This window comes from Taeniopygia guttata, chromosome 4 (assembly GCF_048771995.1).
Source record: "Taeniopygia guttata chromosome 4, bTaeGut7.mat, whole genome shotgun sequence".
NCBI classification, from domain to species: domain Eukaryota; kingdom Metazoa; phylum Chordata; class Aves; order Passeriformes; family Estrildidae; genus Taeniopygia; species Taeniopygia guttata.
Window position 1 is genome coordinate 35,570,140 of NC_133028.1, and position 18,314 is coordinate 35,588,453.

The following is an 18,314-nucleotide window of genomic DNA, read 5'->3' on the forward strand; positions in this document are numbered from 1 at the left end:
CTCTCCCCGCCCGTCCCGCCCCGCGGACGTCACTTCCAGCAACAACAGCAAACGTCAGAGCTGTCGGGGCAAGAGTCGGGGCGGCGGCGGCGGGGTCGGCCTCCCTGCCGAGGCTCCTTCCCTGGGCCTGTCCGCCTGTCCGCGCCGCCAGGCCCCGCAGCCCCTCCCGCCCGGCGCGGCCCTCGCACGCAGGCGGGCCGGGCTCGTCGCGGCGGCGGTTGGAGCCGGGCTGGCACAGGTAGGGCGCGGTGCCCCTGCGCGGGGCGGACGGGCGGGCGGCGCGGCCAATGGGCAGCCGGGGCTCCGCGAGCGGCCCAATGGGGCCGGGGGGCGGCACCGCCGGGCCGCGATCGCCGGTGCCCGAGAGCGGGGCGGCCGGTGCCCGAGGGCGGAGGGGCCGGGGCCCGGGAGCGGGGCGGCTGGGCCCGGGCCGGGGCGGCTGGGCCCGAGAGCGGGGCCCGGTGCCGCCCGGCGCAGGGAGGAGTGGCTCGGGGCCGGCACGGTTGCGGAGCTCTCGGGACGCGGTGCGGCCTTGGGTGGCTTCGGCCCTTGGTTCCCTGGGGCGACTCAGCACCTGTAGGACGGGCTGTGCCCCCACCCTTCAGCCCGGTTGCCCGGAGTCGGGATTGAAGGGTTTTCATGTTACGAGGGGAGACCAGCACGCCTCGGTTGTAATGCAGCTGCTATGAACGAAGCTTCAGCTTCCATAGGTTTGCATCGAAGGAAGGAACGTTTTCCTGTTGGGATAATCGTGGCTGCAAATCAGCAGCTGTAGGGTTCAGCTACTATAAAGTGGCGAGTGTTTATATCTAGAGTGCATGTTGGTTTTTATTTAACGAAGTAGATTGCAGTGCTAGTGCAGCATTAATCTAGATTACTTTTAGCATCCTATCATGCTTGTCAACACTGCAGAAGAATTTATTGTGTAGTAGCAAAGTAACATGAGGAAGACACAATTAGAATTTAAATCAGACTTTGATAGATAGCAGACAGAGCTAGAGAAGATCAGCGATTTATAAACAAGGCCGATGTTATTTTTACTGTGGTAGTTACTCCAGCCAAGCTATCAAGAGGTTTCAATTACTAGGTAAAATAACATTATTAGAGGTGTGAAAACATGCATTTGAGTGGCATACTGAAGCTGAAGATTGGAAATATAGGTTCAAAGTAAATTAAAAATTTAGTTTTTGATGCCATTACTTAAAAGGCTTTATAACAATGGGTTTGTTCATCTTATGTTATGATGGGTTCTGAAAGCATTCATCCTGGATGATTATTACAGGCTGAAAGTAATTATGTGATAGGGAAAATTATATGTGTTCTAACAAAGGCATATAAGCTGGTGAATAGCTACACAAATAGCAGAGCTTGTGGATTTTCAGCAGCTGCTTCTAGACTGGTTTAAATACTCTCATTTTGTTTCTTCTGTGAAATTTGTTCAGTTGGTCCTTAAAATAGCAAATGAATTTTTCATTTTTTTTTTACATTACAGAACAGCTTTTTATACTATTTCTGCAGTGATATGCTCTATATAAGTATGTGAGTACCTTATTATCAAGGCTTTATGTTATTCTACTTGGTAAGAAAGCTTCAAAAAGATACTTAATCTCTTGTTTCTGAGCACTCAGAATCCTTGCTGCATTACCACTGAAGTTGTTAAACTTTGTTTCAGTGTCAGTCACTGTGCTATCCAATACATTATTGTTTCTCCCTATGTTTTTATAGTGCTTCATTGACTCTAAATAAGGTTTTTAAATTAAATTTTGAAGAAAGTCTGAAGATTCCAAATCTTCTGAAGCCTAAGGTTTCTTAACTTGCATGGGATATAGATAATATTTGGTACTCTTTGAAGAAGCGTATTTGTAATTTTGTAGCTCTTCAAGCATGGAAATTTTTGAAAGAAATTTACATTTTTTATTGGGTTTTGTTTTCAGTATTTTTTCAGTTGTCCCATGAAGACTGATTACCTACTCAACATAACTTTGCCAGAACTCACTTCCTACCTATTCAGATCAGTCCTAAAATTTTACTTATGTGCTGAATCTGTCTTACAAATGTTTACAAATAGCCATCAACATCTAATTTGGATTTTATGTCCACCAGGCTCGCAGATGGGTCAGGGACTCTGGAGAATTGCTAGAAACCAGCAATTGCAACAGCAAGGGTACAGTGGACAAGGCTATCTTACCAGAGAGCATGGTAGGAGGATACCTGCTAACAATGTTTCCAATACGAGCCATCGCAAACAAGCTCAAGGAGGCATTGACATCTACCACCTGCTGAAGACAAGAAAATCTAAAGAACAAGAAGGATTCATTAACCTGGAAATGTTGCCACCAGAGCTCAGTTTTACCATTTTGTCATACCTGAATGCAACTGATCTCTGTCTAGCATCATGTGTCTGGCAGGATCTTGCTAATGATGAGCTCCTCTGGCAAGGGTAAGCACGAAAAAAAGAAGTATCACCTGGGCATAGTAAAAAGTATTAGATTTTAAATTTGCCTCAGTAAGTGCTTTTTGTCTTTCTAACCTAGCAAAGGTTTCCTATGTTAAATGAGATTTATATAGAGGAAACATACATCATTTAAAAATGTGTTATTCTGGATTTCTAATTAGTATGGGGTATTACTGGAGATTACTACATACACAAGTGTGCTTGGCACAAGTATACATGTGTATTATTAAGCACCTGGTGTTTGAGATAGCATGGGGTAAAAACAGGGACTTATCTTCACTTTTGTATTAGCTCAGAGCACATCTCAGGGGTTTGTATCATTACTTCTCTGAACTTTGAACAGTTGTCTAGCTTAAGCAAGCAAACCTATTCAGCCAGACTTCCAAAGGAAGAGAAGTGAGAATTCATCTACTAGACTTGAAGCAAATTAGGTGTGTCTTTTTTGCAAGATGGTTATGGAGAGAGGAAAGGTCGTTTTTTCTCAAGTGAAATTTCTTCAGCCTAACACTTGAAACACATTTATGCATAACATATATCGAATTTGTATGTGTGGGAAATAAAGGAATATTTTTAAGATAAAATAGTGTAATATCAAAATGGAATTAACATATTCTTTGGTATTTTATGTTTTACAGCACTAGGAAAGACTCATGAAATCATACTTATCTTTAGAGTAGATGGTCAACAGAACTTATAACTTCTTTCACAACATTTTCTTCTCCCTTAACAGACAGTATTACTACTGTAGCAGTTGGGTTGCTGTTCAGGTTGTTTATTTACCTTTCATTGTGCTCTACATCTCTTTGTTCCCTCATCTGTTTCCTTGCCCTGCTGTATTTGAATTAAGCAGCTTCCCTTCCTATCATGCTTTTGAACCTAGCAAAAGGATGATGCAACGTAACTTCTTAGTCACAATTGTTCTGCTGTTGGGGACTGTTCTATTGACTGGAAACAGGAATTCTAGTGAAGGATAGCAGTAAGCTAAGTTTATCAATATGCTTTGTACTGTGCTCAGTTCTTGGTATCAAACCTGACCTAAATACAAATAAATTCCCTTCACCAAATCTTGAAGATAGTAGAGCTTCTTAATTACATGCAGTATATATTCTTAACATGTGGGGTGGAAATACATCTTTTCCTTGAAGTTCATTCTGGGAAACAGTTCAACCATTTTTTGTGAAATCTTCCCAAATAAGGTTCTCACATTCATGCCACATTTGTTTTGGTAATGAAAGTGCATCCTAGTTTAGCAATAAATAAAAATCTCAATGTGCATAATCTCTGTAAAAATCTTCACTATTCCACATGTATAAGGGCATGTTTAAGCTTTGGCAAGTACTGTGGTTGCAGTTCCAAACTCAGTCCAAATGAGACCCAGATTCCAGAATTGAAAACAGAATCTTTGCCATGTCTCTAGTGACTACCTGCTGCGTCCTAAGCATTGTTCCTAATCAGTTACAGGGCAGGTGTGTTGAAGCAGAACTACCAGTTCAATAAGGAATCTCGAGTGTGTAGAAAGGGAGTTGCAGATGGTATCGTCAAAGAAACTGAGATGGGGGACAGAAACTGATGGAACTGATATGGAGTCAGGGTGGAATAAAAAGAAAAGAAGCTCAAAAGTTAGAGAAGATAGAGAGGGATGGGACTGGATCTAGTCATTAGGACTGGCCAATTAGGACAAGAGGAAGAAGAGGGGTGATGAAGGACAGATGGGGAAAGTCCTGAATTAATGGCATAATTGTGTGCAGATACAGTGTCCAATTCACTGCACAACTGGGGCACAGGAAAAGAAACAGAATGTTTTAATCTGTCACAGTACCCCAGGAGAACAACTTGTCACTGTTCTCCAGTGTTCAGGTTTTAGGAGTGCCAGAGGTCTCTGCTGTGTGGTTGTCATTATGATGCCACCTGCTGGGATATGTTTTGATGTTGCACTCAAATGCACCAAAACCTCTATGATAGGAAAACATTAATCATATAATTGACGATTTTAGGAAAACATGGCAAAAAGACTTAATAAGTGTTACAGCAACCTACTTCTAACTTTTCCTATGGTTTGAGGATTTATCTTTGCAGTGTTGATTACATTTTGCTTCTATAAAATCCATGAAATTCAGAAAGGAGTTTTTATAATAGATTTAATTCTATTTTCCTAGGTTGTGCAAATCCACTTGGGGTCACTGTTCTATATACAATAAGAATCCGCCTCTAGGATTTTCTTTTAGAAAATTATATATGCAGCTAGATGAGGGCAGTCTCACCTTTAATGCCAACCCTGATGAGGTAAGTGAACTGTTGCTGACAGTAATAAAAAGTTATAATAATTGTGATTGTTTTTATATAATTATAGCCATATAAAAACAAAGTTTTAAGCAATGTTTGTTTTACTGTAGAAATGGTTAATACTGAGCTGCGGGGGTATTCTGGTCTTTTTTTTGAGTATTGTACCTGTGTACATCATTTAGATGACTTGCCTGTTAAGTGCGCTGTACACTTCTGTGGATGCCAGAAATTCATAACCACGTATTAACTTAGGACCGAGGCAGATACTCTAACTGAAGAGACAGTGGTGAACAGTAAGAGCATAACAATGAGCTTACATAAATAAAAATATTAAAATGCAGAGTATGAGTTTGGTTCACTTTAGACAAAGCAGGATGAGGTATAAAGTCTGATTACTTCTATAACAATCACATTTTCCTATAAGGGATTTTCACCTATTTCCACTATCGAGGAGCAAATCTTGAAATAAGAAAAAGATCTACTGCTGAACTATCCTGAAGATCATTTTGCTTTAATTTCTGTAGGTGTTTGTTGTGCATAATCTTTTCTTAGAGAACAACATAAATTTATCTTCAAAATAAAAACATCCCTTGTCAGGCTGAAAGGTTTCCATTTATAAGTTCATGTAACTAACTGGAAAAGTCAGTTTCTGCTTTCAGTCTGTCACCTTTCAAAGAAGAAAACAGTTTGAGAGTAGACAGCTTTTGCCTGGGAGATAGACAGTTAATGCCCAAGTGACAGAGAGAGACTTTTGTGTATAAAACAAGACTCCTGCTTCATTTTTCCTAGGAAAAGAGTGTACACAGTACTGAACAAAAATGCTGTTAACTTCCTGCATATAGTTACACGTATACTTGGAGGTGGTAATTAAATAAATCTCAAGTAGAAAAAGGATTGAGATATGAAAAGAAACACTTCTAGAAGCAAATTTCACTCAGCTGAAATGATACAGAAAGTGTGAACTTGTGACCATGGGGTAAAATAAATACAGCAGTTCTATGAATCATTGCAATAATGTAATTTTGTTTAAGTTCTTGCTTTATCTCATATTCTGCTTGATTAAGGGACCATTACTTTTATCAGTCACAAATAGAGTGTTTTGTAATTTCTCTGGTAGAACTCTGCCTTGAACTCTGATACACAGCATCAAGACATCAGCACCTGGCCACTTGAGTGATTAGTATTGTTCTGCATAGTTTTCACAAATTTAGTAATAAATGTGGAAGTTTTCAAACTAGATGCAATATATAGGTAACTTACATGTTTTCAGTAATATATCAAGTATATTGCTAGCAACATCTCCGTTCAAATTTTTCTTTGTATTTCAATTTTTTTAACACAATTTTTCGCTCAACTATCTCAGTTTATAATGTACCATTCATTATGTTTCAACCTTATTTATAGTAATCTTCATATTTCTAAAGCATTTGGAACCTCCATAAAAGGTACTTAATAGAAGATTCATTATTTTTAAAGGCAATTAAGATCAGAAAATTAGAACTAACTTATGGCATACCTAAATTAGGTATTAACTTTATTATGCTACTCTTACTTCTTCATTATGGTTATATTTTACAATAGAAGTACAAACACTCTGCTTCAATGAGAGACGAGAACCTCATAGGGTATCTCCTAAGGGCTTTGTTCCTCTCTCCCTGTGGAGCACCGTAGCCTGGTAGGAATAATTCAGGGCCTGAGTTTCAGGAGAACTCACAAATACTGTTGCTTTTACTGTTTACAATTGTGATATTGGCAGAATTACTCTTATAAGGACACTGTGACTGGAGCGTATGATATGACATTCCACTATTACAAATTGTGTCTCCGAATTTCCTGCCAAACTCTGTTTACATTTGATAACAGACCTGATCAAATTACTAAAAAAATAGGAATACTTACAGCCACAGGAGCAAGATTCTCCAAAGGACACCGCCCATGTCATGAAAATGGGTAACCAGGCTCCACAGCAACAGCTCCAGAGCTAGCGGTGGCTCACGGGGTAGGGAAGAGCATCTGCACACTTTGTGGTAGGATTCTCCGGTTAGCCATTGTTGTGTGCATGGTGTTGTGATAGCTGCTGTAATTTAGCGTGTTGATTGTGTGCATGAGCTTGCATAATTCATAGCAGGTACTCACATTCTGCTAAAAGGATGTGCTTAAACACATGACATGTAACCTGAAAAAAAAAACAAAACTCCAGTGCATGTTTGGGTTGGGGTTTTTGTTTTGGTTTTTTTGTTGGGTTTTTTTGTTTGTTTGTTGGGGGATTTTTTTGTTGTTTGGTTGGTTTTGTTGGGTTTTTTTTCATATGGCACCACCATTGTAGACAAGATTTTGGAACCTAGTTTTTGTTGTTTCTTTGGAGAGAGGGAATAGTTTAGTGTTAGTATTAGCACTTGAATATAAATACCATGTTGTTTAATCTGCCTACCTGGTTTCTGCCATATTTTATTTTAAAAGAGTGTGTGGCATATGTGATATGTTTCTCATGCAGTGCTCATTTCATCTTTTGTGCTTATGACTCAGAATTTGTAAGCAACAAGAAGTTATTTCCCATTGTTTTGTATCCATTTTCTAACTCCCTACAAAATATTTTTTTCAAGTTTATTACATGGATCAATGCTATGTAGCTAAAATTGAAACTGAAGGTACAAACAAGAATCTTCTGGTCAGGAAAGAAGATGTTTTTGTTTTTTTCATTATTAATGGTTCTAACTGATCTATTTAAGAGCATTTATTTTTATGAACCTTGTGGAATCTGTACTCGACCAAAATTATCAGTCTTTAGTGAGGTCATGATTTCCTTTGCGTAGCATAATAATAAAATACAGTAAGACAGTGCTTATACTAAACCTGTCTTTCCACTCTTCTGATTGTCTCGTTCTTCAAGTTGCCCTTAGTTTTTGACAGGGAGGCCAGGTTTTTCTGACCCTTTCCTGGTTATAAATTGTTAACCACTTGTGTAAAGCTACCTTACCTGACTTTTAATTATAGATAGTCTGTAGATGACGGATTGTTTACTGTGCTGTATTTCTAAGCAAATTTTGAAACTTACCGTATTTCATAGTGATCTACTAAGCAAACCAGTTGAGATGCCTTATCAGTTTGAAGAATATTATGTGTATGTTGTGGAGGAAAGAAATTTTTTTCTGTGATTTATCAAAAAAGTTGGAAAGGAACATTGAGCTGAAGCCTTTTGATATTTCTACATTAAAATCAGAGTGGTTTAATCTTGTTAATTATTAGTTATGGATTCTATGTAACATGAAAAATATTTCTGCATTCTATTTGCAATTTCTGCTGTCCTGTTTGAATCACTGAGATTGTATTTTAAGGGCACACAGTGAAAGAGACACTGTTTGAAATGTATGTTACATATTGTGTCCACATTTGTCACCAAATGACTTAATTCATAACTTAGTAAAACAATCATGAAAATTTTATTATACAATATCTCATCAATACTCTGCATTGTTCCAGAAGATGCACTATTAGATATATTAAGATAGTGTACTTATGGGAACAGTGATACCATGTGTGTCTAATTATTATTTACTAATAATGTTAGTGTTACCTAGAACTACCAACAGAAGTTGAAACCTTGCTATATGAGATACTGATTCCAGAATTTCTGTGCCATTAACTTAGGATATGTCTGTTTTGTTTTGTATGCATATCTAAACAGAGGTGTCAAAGGCAACTGCAAAAATTTTAATATTGACTGCTGTACTGAAGTGCTCTGAAAGTACTCTTAGCAAAGAAGATAGTCACTGCAAAACTGAAAAAGTTTTCCATTTTAGAGATCCTGTATGGATATATTAATAAATCCAAAGACTATTGGAAACAGGTAGAAAACAAGCAAGGAGTGTCAGTGCTGTAATAGAATAGGCTGACAAAATAAGCATTGTGTGCCGGGAAAAAACCAACTGTAAAAAATAACATACTGAAATACAACAAATGGCTTTTGTTCTTACGATTAGTCTATATTTACATTTGTTGTTTGCATGTATATCTTAAATCTACACTTCCATACATTAATAGTTTATCCAGAGCTGTCTGAAATTCAGTGATAACATGCTTGCCACAGAGGTAAGGTTTAAGGCATCTTTCCTAATTCTCTGATGCTAAGAACATTACATCGCTGTAATCAGAATTTTAAAAATACTGTATGAGCTCATTCTGTAATGTTTCCCAAGTGTTAAAAAGGTCTCTTCAGAGCTGATAGTTCATGGCACAGAACAGCCTACCTGACTGCAGTCAAATGTTTCCTAAGAGAATCACCAGCTGACTGATAAGTGATCTTAGCATAGGTTTTAAGTGTGTAGGACTGCTTACTTCAGCTAGTATATATGCCACAAGCGACCACTGTAGCTACCAAAAGTGATTTATTTGAAGAAAGGGTTCTGAGAGGTTTTCAAGGTAGTATTTACGGTGTTATGAAAAACAGATCCAATGACATGCTGTAAATCTTGTAAATAAATGTCATTTGCTGTAAGACTAAATTTAAGAACTTAAAATAGAAATCAGGCTTCTACTGTTGCAAAGTATTTTTGATAACTTTGATAGCTTATGATTAAATAAAAAGCAACTAGAAGCAATGGCTTGTTGTGAAGTGTATTTTATTTATACCCTGTTTACTTGTGAAGGAAATGAGAAAAATGCATTCAGAGGGAAAAATTTTGTCAAGTATTTGTGTGGTAGAGGAGAAAGGAATTAGAGATAGAGAATAATAATGCAAAGACTCTGTAGCCTGTCAGACAGAGATCCTACGTTGTGTTGTGAGCTAGCGCATGAGAAAGAAACTGCAGCATTTACTGTCACAGAGAAATAAGCCCACTATCTTAGGGAAAATGTTATTTTCATCCTGCCTCTGCTATGTCATGCTAGGTATTTTCTGGATGTGTTGCAGAAGTGTTTGTTAATTGGAGCAGGAATGCTATTCAGGACTTCCTTGCTAGGCTTCAGTTTGTATTACCTTAAGCAAATACTTCTTACTGAAGCAAACACATAAATCTCATTAACTCGGGATATATGTAAAGGAGATATTCTGCTGCTTATCTTCGTAAATTGCCAAAATCCTTGTTATATCCCATTTTTAATTTTTTATTTAGCTCTGGTTCAAGAAAGTACTTAATATGTTGTCCATCCATATTATGGACAAACTTAAATATGATCTAATTTGGACTAAAATGCAAGAAGACAGAGCAATACATGTTACATTGTCATCCTAAATAGAGATTTTTCTTAAAATTGGGGCATAACACTGCTAGATTTTTTGTTTTACCTATCTAAAAACCTTTATGGTTTTATTTATTTTTTATAAACCATTATTTTAACAAAATAAATGTATCTTGATTAACTGCTATTTCTTGTAAGTTTATAAGCAAAAACTGTGGACTCATAAAAATAGCTAGTTAATACTACACACGTTTCTTGGCTTTTAATTTATGTTTGTAAACATATATTCTGTTTTCCTGCTTGAATCAACTAAGACTTTGCTTTACTAAGACACTTTACAAAATGTTCCAAACCAGCAGTCAATCCTTTATTTCTTTTTCACATAAAATTCAAAAGCACTGGGAAGTTTAGTTTATACACTGAATGACAGGTTACCGCTACATCTTTGTAGCTGTAATGTAAACTAAAAGGGCAGACTTACAAAATATTGTAAAGTTTGATATCAGAAGATTTATGAAAGAATATTTCAGAAGTATTTTAAAGGTGATTTAGGTTGTGGTCTTGGTACATTATTCTATGTAAAAATGCACTGTCCTATTCATTTTATATTTCAACTTTATGCTGTAGTCAAGATCTGTTGTACATACGTATTGCAACACTTCTTGGTAACAAATGCTGAGAACTGCTCCCAGTCCCTGCCAAATTGAATCAGAAGAACTTGGTTAGTTATTCTCAGGTTTAGATTTTTGCTGTTGAAGAGTGAACATTTTTTAAATCCATTAGTTGGGTTTTTTTGAGATTGTAAGGAAAATAGGTTTATGCTTCGGGATAGTTCAATGACCAGAAAGAATCCAGAATATCACTGAAGTACTTTAAATTTACCATGTTCATTCTATAAGAAATGTGTGTTTGGTCAAAGTGGAAAATTCTGGAAATCATAATATGAGTATAAATTATATGAAATTCTGTATTTTTAAACTATTTTTATTTTAGGCACAGTGTTCTTATTTATGTGTATGCATATTTATATATGTTGATACTTACTTATGCTTTGAAATCAACGTGCTTGTGTTTATTTACATTATTACACATTTAAACAAATGCATTTAATGCATCTATTTGAATGTGATACATTGTGTACATGTGAGAACATTACTGTTTTAATGGAAGATTTTGAAGACTAAACACATTATGGCTAAGATTTTCTTACTTGCAAAAGTTATTAAATTGCCAGATATGGTCCCTGCAATATTTTAAATACTATTACAAAAGTATGAAAAGCAAAATACTGATATACACTGTAAAGAAATTAGTAAAGAACCATCATGCTCGTTATGAGGTTCATAATTTAAAATGTTCTACTATGACTGTATGTGAAATCTCAACCATAACACTAAATTGTTTCTTTGCATTTGATTTATAATTTTAGAGTGTATTCTGCATGTTGAAATGTGATTTAGAGGAGGAGGAGTCATTCTGAAAAACAAACCAGTTAATTCGTAGGATTACATTCCTATATTTTGAAGTGCAGTACTTGTTCCTAAATACATTGTGAAAATTAACCATATTTATATGTATATGTATTTTATCTCAGGGAGTCAACTACTTTATGTCCAAAGGCATACTAGATGATTCACCGAAAGAAATAGCTAAGTTTATCTTTTGCACAAGAACACTGAACTGGAAGAAGCTGAGAATCTACCTTGATGAAAGGTAATTCCAATTTCTCTTAAGATATTTTTCTATTAATTTTCAATGTTTATCCCCATTTAACAATATTTTGGATGTAAAGATGCCACTTCAAGGATGTAAAAAGGCAAGAAAATGCAGCTAGGTAATGGTGGTTCTAAATCTGAGCAGTTACTCAGTTCAAGTATTTATGTGACTGTAACACTTAATAAAAATCCTCAAAAATATCACCTGTAAATGATAAATCTCACATCCTCACAAAATCTTACATAGATATTTTGCTGCTTTTTTGACTTGATGGGTTTTTTTTTCCCTTTCTTGTGGGTCTTACTCAAAAAAATAATTTTACTGGGGGATGATAGATTTTTAACTAATGTTGAGTGATCTAACCATTACTTGGTTGTCTGATATTTCTTGATTGGAAATTGCACACACCTCCTGAGATGGAAGGGAACATCCTCTTAGAGACCACAGGAGCTGCAGAAAGGAACTCTGTGCTGTAGCATGCTGGTCTGTCTCCACAGTGCTTTCTCATGCCATCAGGTTGGGGTAGGGCAATATCATGAAGAAGGAGAATAGTAACTGCACCTGAATAGTAAGAACAGAGAGAGCCAACAGCACTTCAACAGGAATCAAATGGAGTCTGTAATGTTATTACCACTGGCAGTCCTGTGCAGTAAAACTTCAGATTTATAAATCTTTTAGACAATAATAAAGATACAAAACCATTTAATGGATGAGATGCAAGTTAATGTTAGCAACTCCTACTGCCATTTATCTTCCCTTCATAAACAGAGTATGATCAGACACTAAAAATAAAAACTACTTTTTTAAATGTTGAGACTCACAAGCAAGGTAAAAATCAGGTTAAACTTAGGAAATATTCTTAGGTTCACTTCAAATTTGCTTCCCAGTTTTTTTCTACTGTCTTTTGCACATCTGGTAATATAGGTGTGGTCTGAATCTTTTATATGTGTCTGTGTTCAGTGCAAAACACTTGAGAACATCATATTCTGATGAACTTCCATGAATAAATTTTGCCTAGCTGAAGCCTGGTTTTAAGACAATTCTGTAACAGCTTCTACTTAGGCATCAAAATGTGTGGCATGCATCAATCTATTCCCTTTACTGTCTTTTTTAATGGTTTTATCACATATTAAAGGAATCAAAGCCTCTGTGTAGACCTTGATTGAATATGCATACAAACTTTGAGTTATGATTCATGTATGTTTTTATAGTATTTGGCTACAAACAGGCAAAGAACATGTGTTTGTGTTATCTTTGTGCTGTTAGTGATAATTTTGCCTTTTAGCAAAAATAAAAGCTCATACTATTCTAAAGCTTTAATTTTTGTTTTTAACATCTACACATTCTAATATTTAAACAGTTAAAAGAAACTTTTCTAATGATATGGGTTTTTGTTCTGCCAGGAGAGATGTTTTGGATGACCTTGTGACGCTGCACAACTTCAGAAATCAGTTCTTGCCAAATGCACTGAGAGAGTTCTTCAGACACATTCACGCTCCTGAGGAGCGTGGAGAGTACCTTGAAACTCTCATAACAAAGTTCTCTCACAGATTCTGTGCTTGTAATCCTGATTTGATGAGAGAGCTTGGCCTTAGCCCTGGTAAGCAAAAATGAACAGTGGATCAGTCTTTATACTTCTGGATGATGCTACTGTTTCTGACAGCTTTAAAATCAGCACCTGAACATGTGTATCTGAAAGTACAAAATAGTTCACTATAGAGTCATCATCCCACTTGGGTTGAAAAAAAATAAAAAAGCATACAGATATTTTTTTTTTTTTAGCTGACTAGTTTGGTTCATTTCCATGTTATCTTTCTTTCATTTTTGTATGTACTTTGAGCTTTTTTCTTTTCCGAAGTTCCTCTTGCAGAGTCTTATGGACTTGACTACCTTGTGGATAGTCTCACAGAAATGAAAGGGAATATTGGGCCACATTCAAGTTAACAAGCATTTCTAATTGGTTAGAGGAGGCAGTTTTCAGCAGTGGAATTGCTTACATATTTAAAAGATAAGCTTTTTTAGGATGTTGGCTTTAGTTTACACAAAATTCAAGAATCTGTTTAAATGAAAATGTATAAAACCCTTAGTGGCTTTTGTATTATGTAGAAATATTAAGAGATTTATTACATTATTACTTTGAAAGTTCTCTATTAAATTTTATTTCTATGGATACTCTTCTGAGTAGTTGTATGTATATGTATATATGTATATATATAAAATTATGAGCCTAGATGATAAATACCATAAGGATCTTAGGGAAAAATACTTTTAATGATCACAGTTTCTTTTTTAAACTTTTTTTTTTATTCTCTCTTGTCTAGATGCAGTTTATGTACTGTGTTACTCTTTGATTCTACTTTCAATTGATCTAACAAGCCCTCACGTGAAGAACAAAATGTCAAAGAGGGAATTCATCCGAAATACACGACGAGCTGCACAGAATATTAGTGAAGATTTTGTAGGGCACCTTTATGACAACATCTACCTTATTGGCCACGTGGCTGCCTAAAAGCACAATTTGCTAGCACTTAAAATTTGTAATTTTCAAAAACTACATCAATTCAAGATATTAATTATTTTGTAGAGATGGGGGTTATTTTAGTGCTGGTCATTCTAACCTCTGTATGCAATCAAAGTTTGTGTGTGTAAGTGTGTGTATGTGTAAACTACCTTTTCTATCTATTTACTCTGGGAACAGAAGGATTTTTTTTCTTCTTTTTTTTTTTTTTTGCACAAAACAATGCCATTAGTCTGACACAGCCATTTACGAATGTTAAACTGACATTACAGTCTAAGCTGAAAAAGTGGTGAATTTGTGCATTAGATTTGCTTGAAACTTTAATAAGTTCATTCTTTTTAGAATACTATGTAATGTGTATATATTTAACTAAAGAGATTTATAATCATAATTATTTTATTGTAAAGTATTTTAACTAAAATTTCTCCTTTTATCTCTTAAATTAGTGTTTGACTTTCGTTTGCATTTTTTTACAATGCTGACTACCTCAGATACTTAAGTTAGAGGAACATTAATCTGAATACTACAATAAAGTTTATTCTAGGAGATGATAGAACACTTGTAAAATATCTAAGCCGGTGTTTTGTACTATATTTATTAACTTGAATTAGCATGTTGCCAATCTGCTATTCACTCAATTTTAAAGATTACAGGCTCTATATTAGGTGAACCCTGATGCCATACAGGGTTAGCCAGGGGAAATCATGCAGTGTACAGAGAGGTTTATGTTATTTACATATGTAACCTATTTTGCAGATACTGGTTTTTGAGAAACAGGGCAACTACAATCACTTGTTCACCACAGTAAGCAAGAAAAAACCTGAACAGGGAAAGTGGTAGGAATGAGTAACGTGTTGCTGCTTACAACTGATTCCCTCAGTCTAGAAGTGTCAATGATGGAAATGCCTTGGCAAATGTATACCAGATGACACATTGCTAAAGCTGTTAAAAACTGACAGTGCAAGATTAGAGCAGTGACTGTGCAGGATTGGAGAGCCGTTTCAGTGTCAGATGGTGAATTACTAAGATGGTCATGTAGCTAGATTTTAAACGGCTCTAAATTTATGGAAATACTTCAACAATTACTTTGTCAGGTTGTGTCTTGACTTTTTCTGAAGTGTTGAGAATATTAACAGTGAAACTGCTGTGCATGTGCAGGAATTGACTAAGGTTTTGCCTAGTTTTTGTTCAAGACAACTCACGGAGCAGTTGACTTAACACGTAGTTGAAGTAAGAGCTGTTCTGATTATATTTGTTTACATAATATTCAGCTATCAGTAGCATATGGATACATCATGGTAACAAGTATATTTCTTCTTTTTCCTTACTATGCCATGAGGTAATGTGGGAAGGTATTCTTAATCTGTAAAACAGAACTAATCTGAGTTTTTACATAGAAAGACTATTGCAGAGCCAAGAATTTAATTCAGGAATGACCCCTCACAGCCATGCCCTTTGCCTATGCTGCTGCTTTCTGTTTAGCACTTAGAGAGTGGTATGTTTGTTTTAGATATGAGAAGGACAGTCCATACAAGGGCTATGTGAATGACAGGAAGAAAAAGTTGTAGCTATTACTGCTATTTCAAGTGTTTATAGCCCTACTCCACAAGCCGAAATGCATGCAAAAAAAGTACTTTTTTATTACATTACCTTTGATCAAGTGTAAATGCCATTGCATTTATGTAGCATACGCAGCCAAAGCCAGGAGCCAGCAGTATTGCGGCCACATTCCAGACAGGTTTACAGTACCACCTGCCTTCCTCAGGATAACTACTCCTCACCCAGTGTTGTTTCATGTATTGCAGGAAGTCCAAGGATGCGTTCTGCAGTGGTCAGTTAATCTCAAACACAAATTAAGAGTGTATGGTACAGTGGGGAGCTTTGTTTAAGGCACAGGTGTCTGCTCCTGTATTACAGGAAAAAAAATGAAAGCTTTTCATGTAATTTGTAAAACAAATTATAAAGGATAAGTTTCTCTGGGCTCTTTTAAGTGATCTGAAGTGGAGACAGCAGAATATAGTTTTCTAAGAAACACTCCTCAAAGGTTACATGTTTTTAAAGAAAAATTCAGTGAATTTTGAAATTGCAACTTTGCTTGGTAGGAAATATTTTCTTCTCAAACCACAAATGCAGAGCAATGTTTAATTCTCTTCTGACATATGCTTAGGTTGACATAAGTGATACTGGTTTTGATTTTGCACTAATAAGAAAGTATGACTTGTTAGTCTGCGTTTCTCCTAATTTCCAGTTACCCTAATACAGTACACAACCTTCAGGGAGACAGAACATGTTTTTTCTGGAATAGATGAGTACATCTATTAGCTAGGTCTAGAAAACTTCTAGGCCAGTGTAGCAGCCAAGAAGATAAATTAGAAACAGGATGATACAATTCAGTTTTCCCTAAGACATGGCCAGGGCAAAAGAAAACAAAACCCTAATGACATGCAGATAATAGTATCTGATCTTCACAACAGGATTTGGAACAGTGTTAGAGGATTAGCACTCATACTCTACATTATGTTACTAACTCAGAGTGGAACAGAAAACAGCAAACACAATATGCCAAGTGTGAATTCCCTCAGAGGCAATCACAAAGCAACTAATTAATACAGATATTTCTTCTGTCCTTTTCCCAGTTTGAGTCTAGTCTGGCTGAGAAGTTATTTTTTGCATTTTAGCAATCTAGACTTTACATGGAGTTAAACAGTTTTCTGTCTTAAAAGGAAAAAAAATTCTTAATCAGGTGTAATGAGTAATCTTAAAGTACTCATTAAAGAGTAAAAAGTACTCTTAAAAAGTGACAAAAATAGTCTTGGTTGTGCTCCAAAAACTCTTTAAAAAACAAAGTTTTATGCAGTGTTTTCTTCAATGCATTTGGTGTCTCCCCGCACGTTTTAAAATAATGATACTTCATTGATCCATGTGTCACTAAATTATGTGATGTGGAAATAGCTACTTGATCAAGCACTTCAGAAGACTTAGCCAGAGGATCTCAAGCCAAATTACATGATCATGATCATGCTTAAAACTGAAGTGATTTCCAAGCTATTGTGATTCCACCACTGTATATCCTTTGAACTTTGGCTAGGTGGTGTTGCCTTAATTCTTAATTGTATGCACTATACAGAGCACTGAAGGAAGAAGTGACCCTGCAGCCCATCCCTCTGCAAACACTCACTGTTCTGTCCTAAGAGACGCTGGAATTGTTCTGAATGGCCATTTCTGAAAGTGGTAACTTCAGTATACACAGATGTGACAGAAAGAAAACTTTTCTGTTTATGTTGGAAAAAGGAGTGTACCTGTGTTCATGTAAAGTGTCACACAAATGCAGCTCGTGCTTGCTTTTATAGTCTGAGGCTCTGATTACATTTATTGAAGGAATATGGCATATATTAGATATTCACATGGCTTAGCATCCGATATTATCTGTTTTCTCAAACTCTGTTTCTGTCTAGAATACTTTTCATTCAAACTCTAAACAACATATTTATACAGCTTTGACTTTATTAAAATAAATCAAAGCTGCTGTAACATACAGAAGCCGGAACAAATAGAAGTTTGAGACATGTTTGTCAGTTTTGAAGCAAGTGAGAAATTTGCATTCATGAAAAAAAACCCAATTTGTTCTCTTTAACCTTTCCCTTCCACCTTCCCCCTCACAACATCGGAAAAAGAAAAAATGTAAACAAGTTTCAAAATACAGCTTTAAGAAAATAAACTGACTTGCTAGACAAATAAATGTTACTATTTCTTTTTTCAGTATTCTGCAGTTTATTAATGTTCTTAACATAAGCAAGTTTATCAACAGGAATTGCTCTTTTTTTGAAGTGGTAATACTTTTGTTCTTTGCATAAGGATGTCATTGTGCTATCTGATACTGTTTATAGCTGTTTTAGAAAACAAGTACTGTTTTAAGCACTTAAACAAAATTGAGGTATACCTCCTTGATCACGTTAAAATGCCAAAATTATAATAAGTATTTGGGAAAATCAGATTTACTTGCCCTCTATTGAATTAGGATTTTTTTCTTTTAAAGTATTTCATGGATGTATTAAAACTAATAAACATTAAGGCTGATGACTGATTCTCTGCCAGTATAAAATCTCCCACTCTAAGCTCAAGAGCACTATTAAAGTGGGCAAAGAACAGATTCCTTTGTCTCAC

General features: G+C 36.0%; 1 protein-coding gene across 2 annotated transcripts; it reads left to right on the forward strand.

Moving 5' to 3' along the window:
* The first annotated feature begins 34 nt into the window (after positions 1-34).
* On the forward strand, positions 35-17,912 carry FBXO8 (F-box protein 8). 2 transcript variants are annotated; one of them, XM_002188280.7, is made up of 6 exons: positions 35-238; positions 2,104-2,440; positions 4,612-4,738; positions 11,511-11,629; positions 13,036-13,232; positions 13,954-17,912. In XM_002188280.7, the coding sequence occupies exons 2-6, from the start codon at positions 2,112-2,114 to the stop codon at positions 14,139-14,141; spliced, it is 960 nt and encodes a 319-aa protein (XP_002188316.1). In that variant the 5' UTR covers positions 35-238; positions 2,104-2,111; the 3' UTR covers positions 14,142-17,912. The 2 variants fall into 2 exon arrangements, with proteins under 2 accessions (XP_002188316.1, XP_012428922.1); XM_012573468.5 differs by lacking the exon at positions 35-238 and adding an exon at positions 532-710.
* Positions 17,913-18,314: the final 402 nt, after the last annotated feature.

What these genes read in the sequence shown, in the direction of transcription:
- FBXO8 (XM_012573468.5), top strand. Translation starts at nt 686, where the DNA reads ATGAACGAAGCTTCAGCTTCCATAG. An exon ending in TTAATGCCAACCCTGATGAG is followed by an intron (nt 4,739 to 11,510) that starts GTAAGTGAACTG and finishes ATTTTATCTCAG; the next exon opens with GGAGTCAACTACTTTATGTC. An exon ending in AGAATCTACCTTGATGAAAG is followed by an intron (nt 11,630 to 13,035) that starts GTAATTCCAATT and finishes TTGTTCTGCCAG; the next exon opens with GAGAGATGTTTTGGATGACC.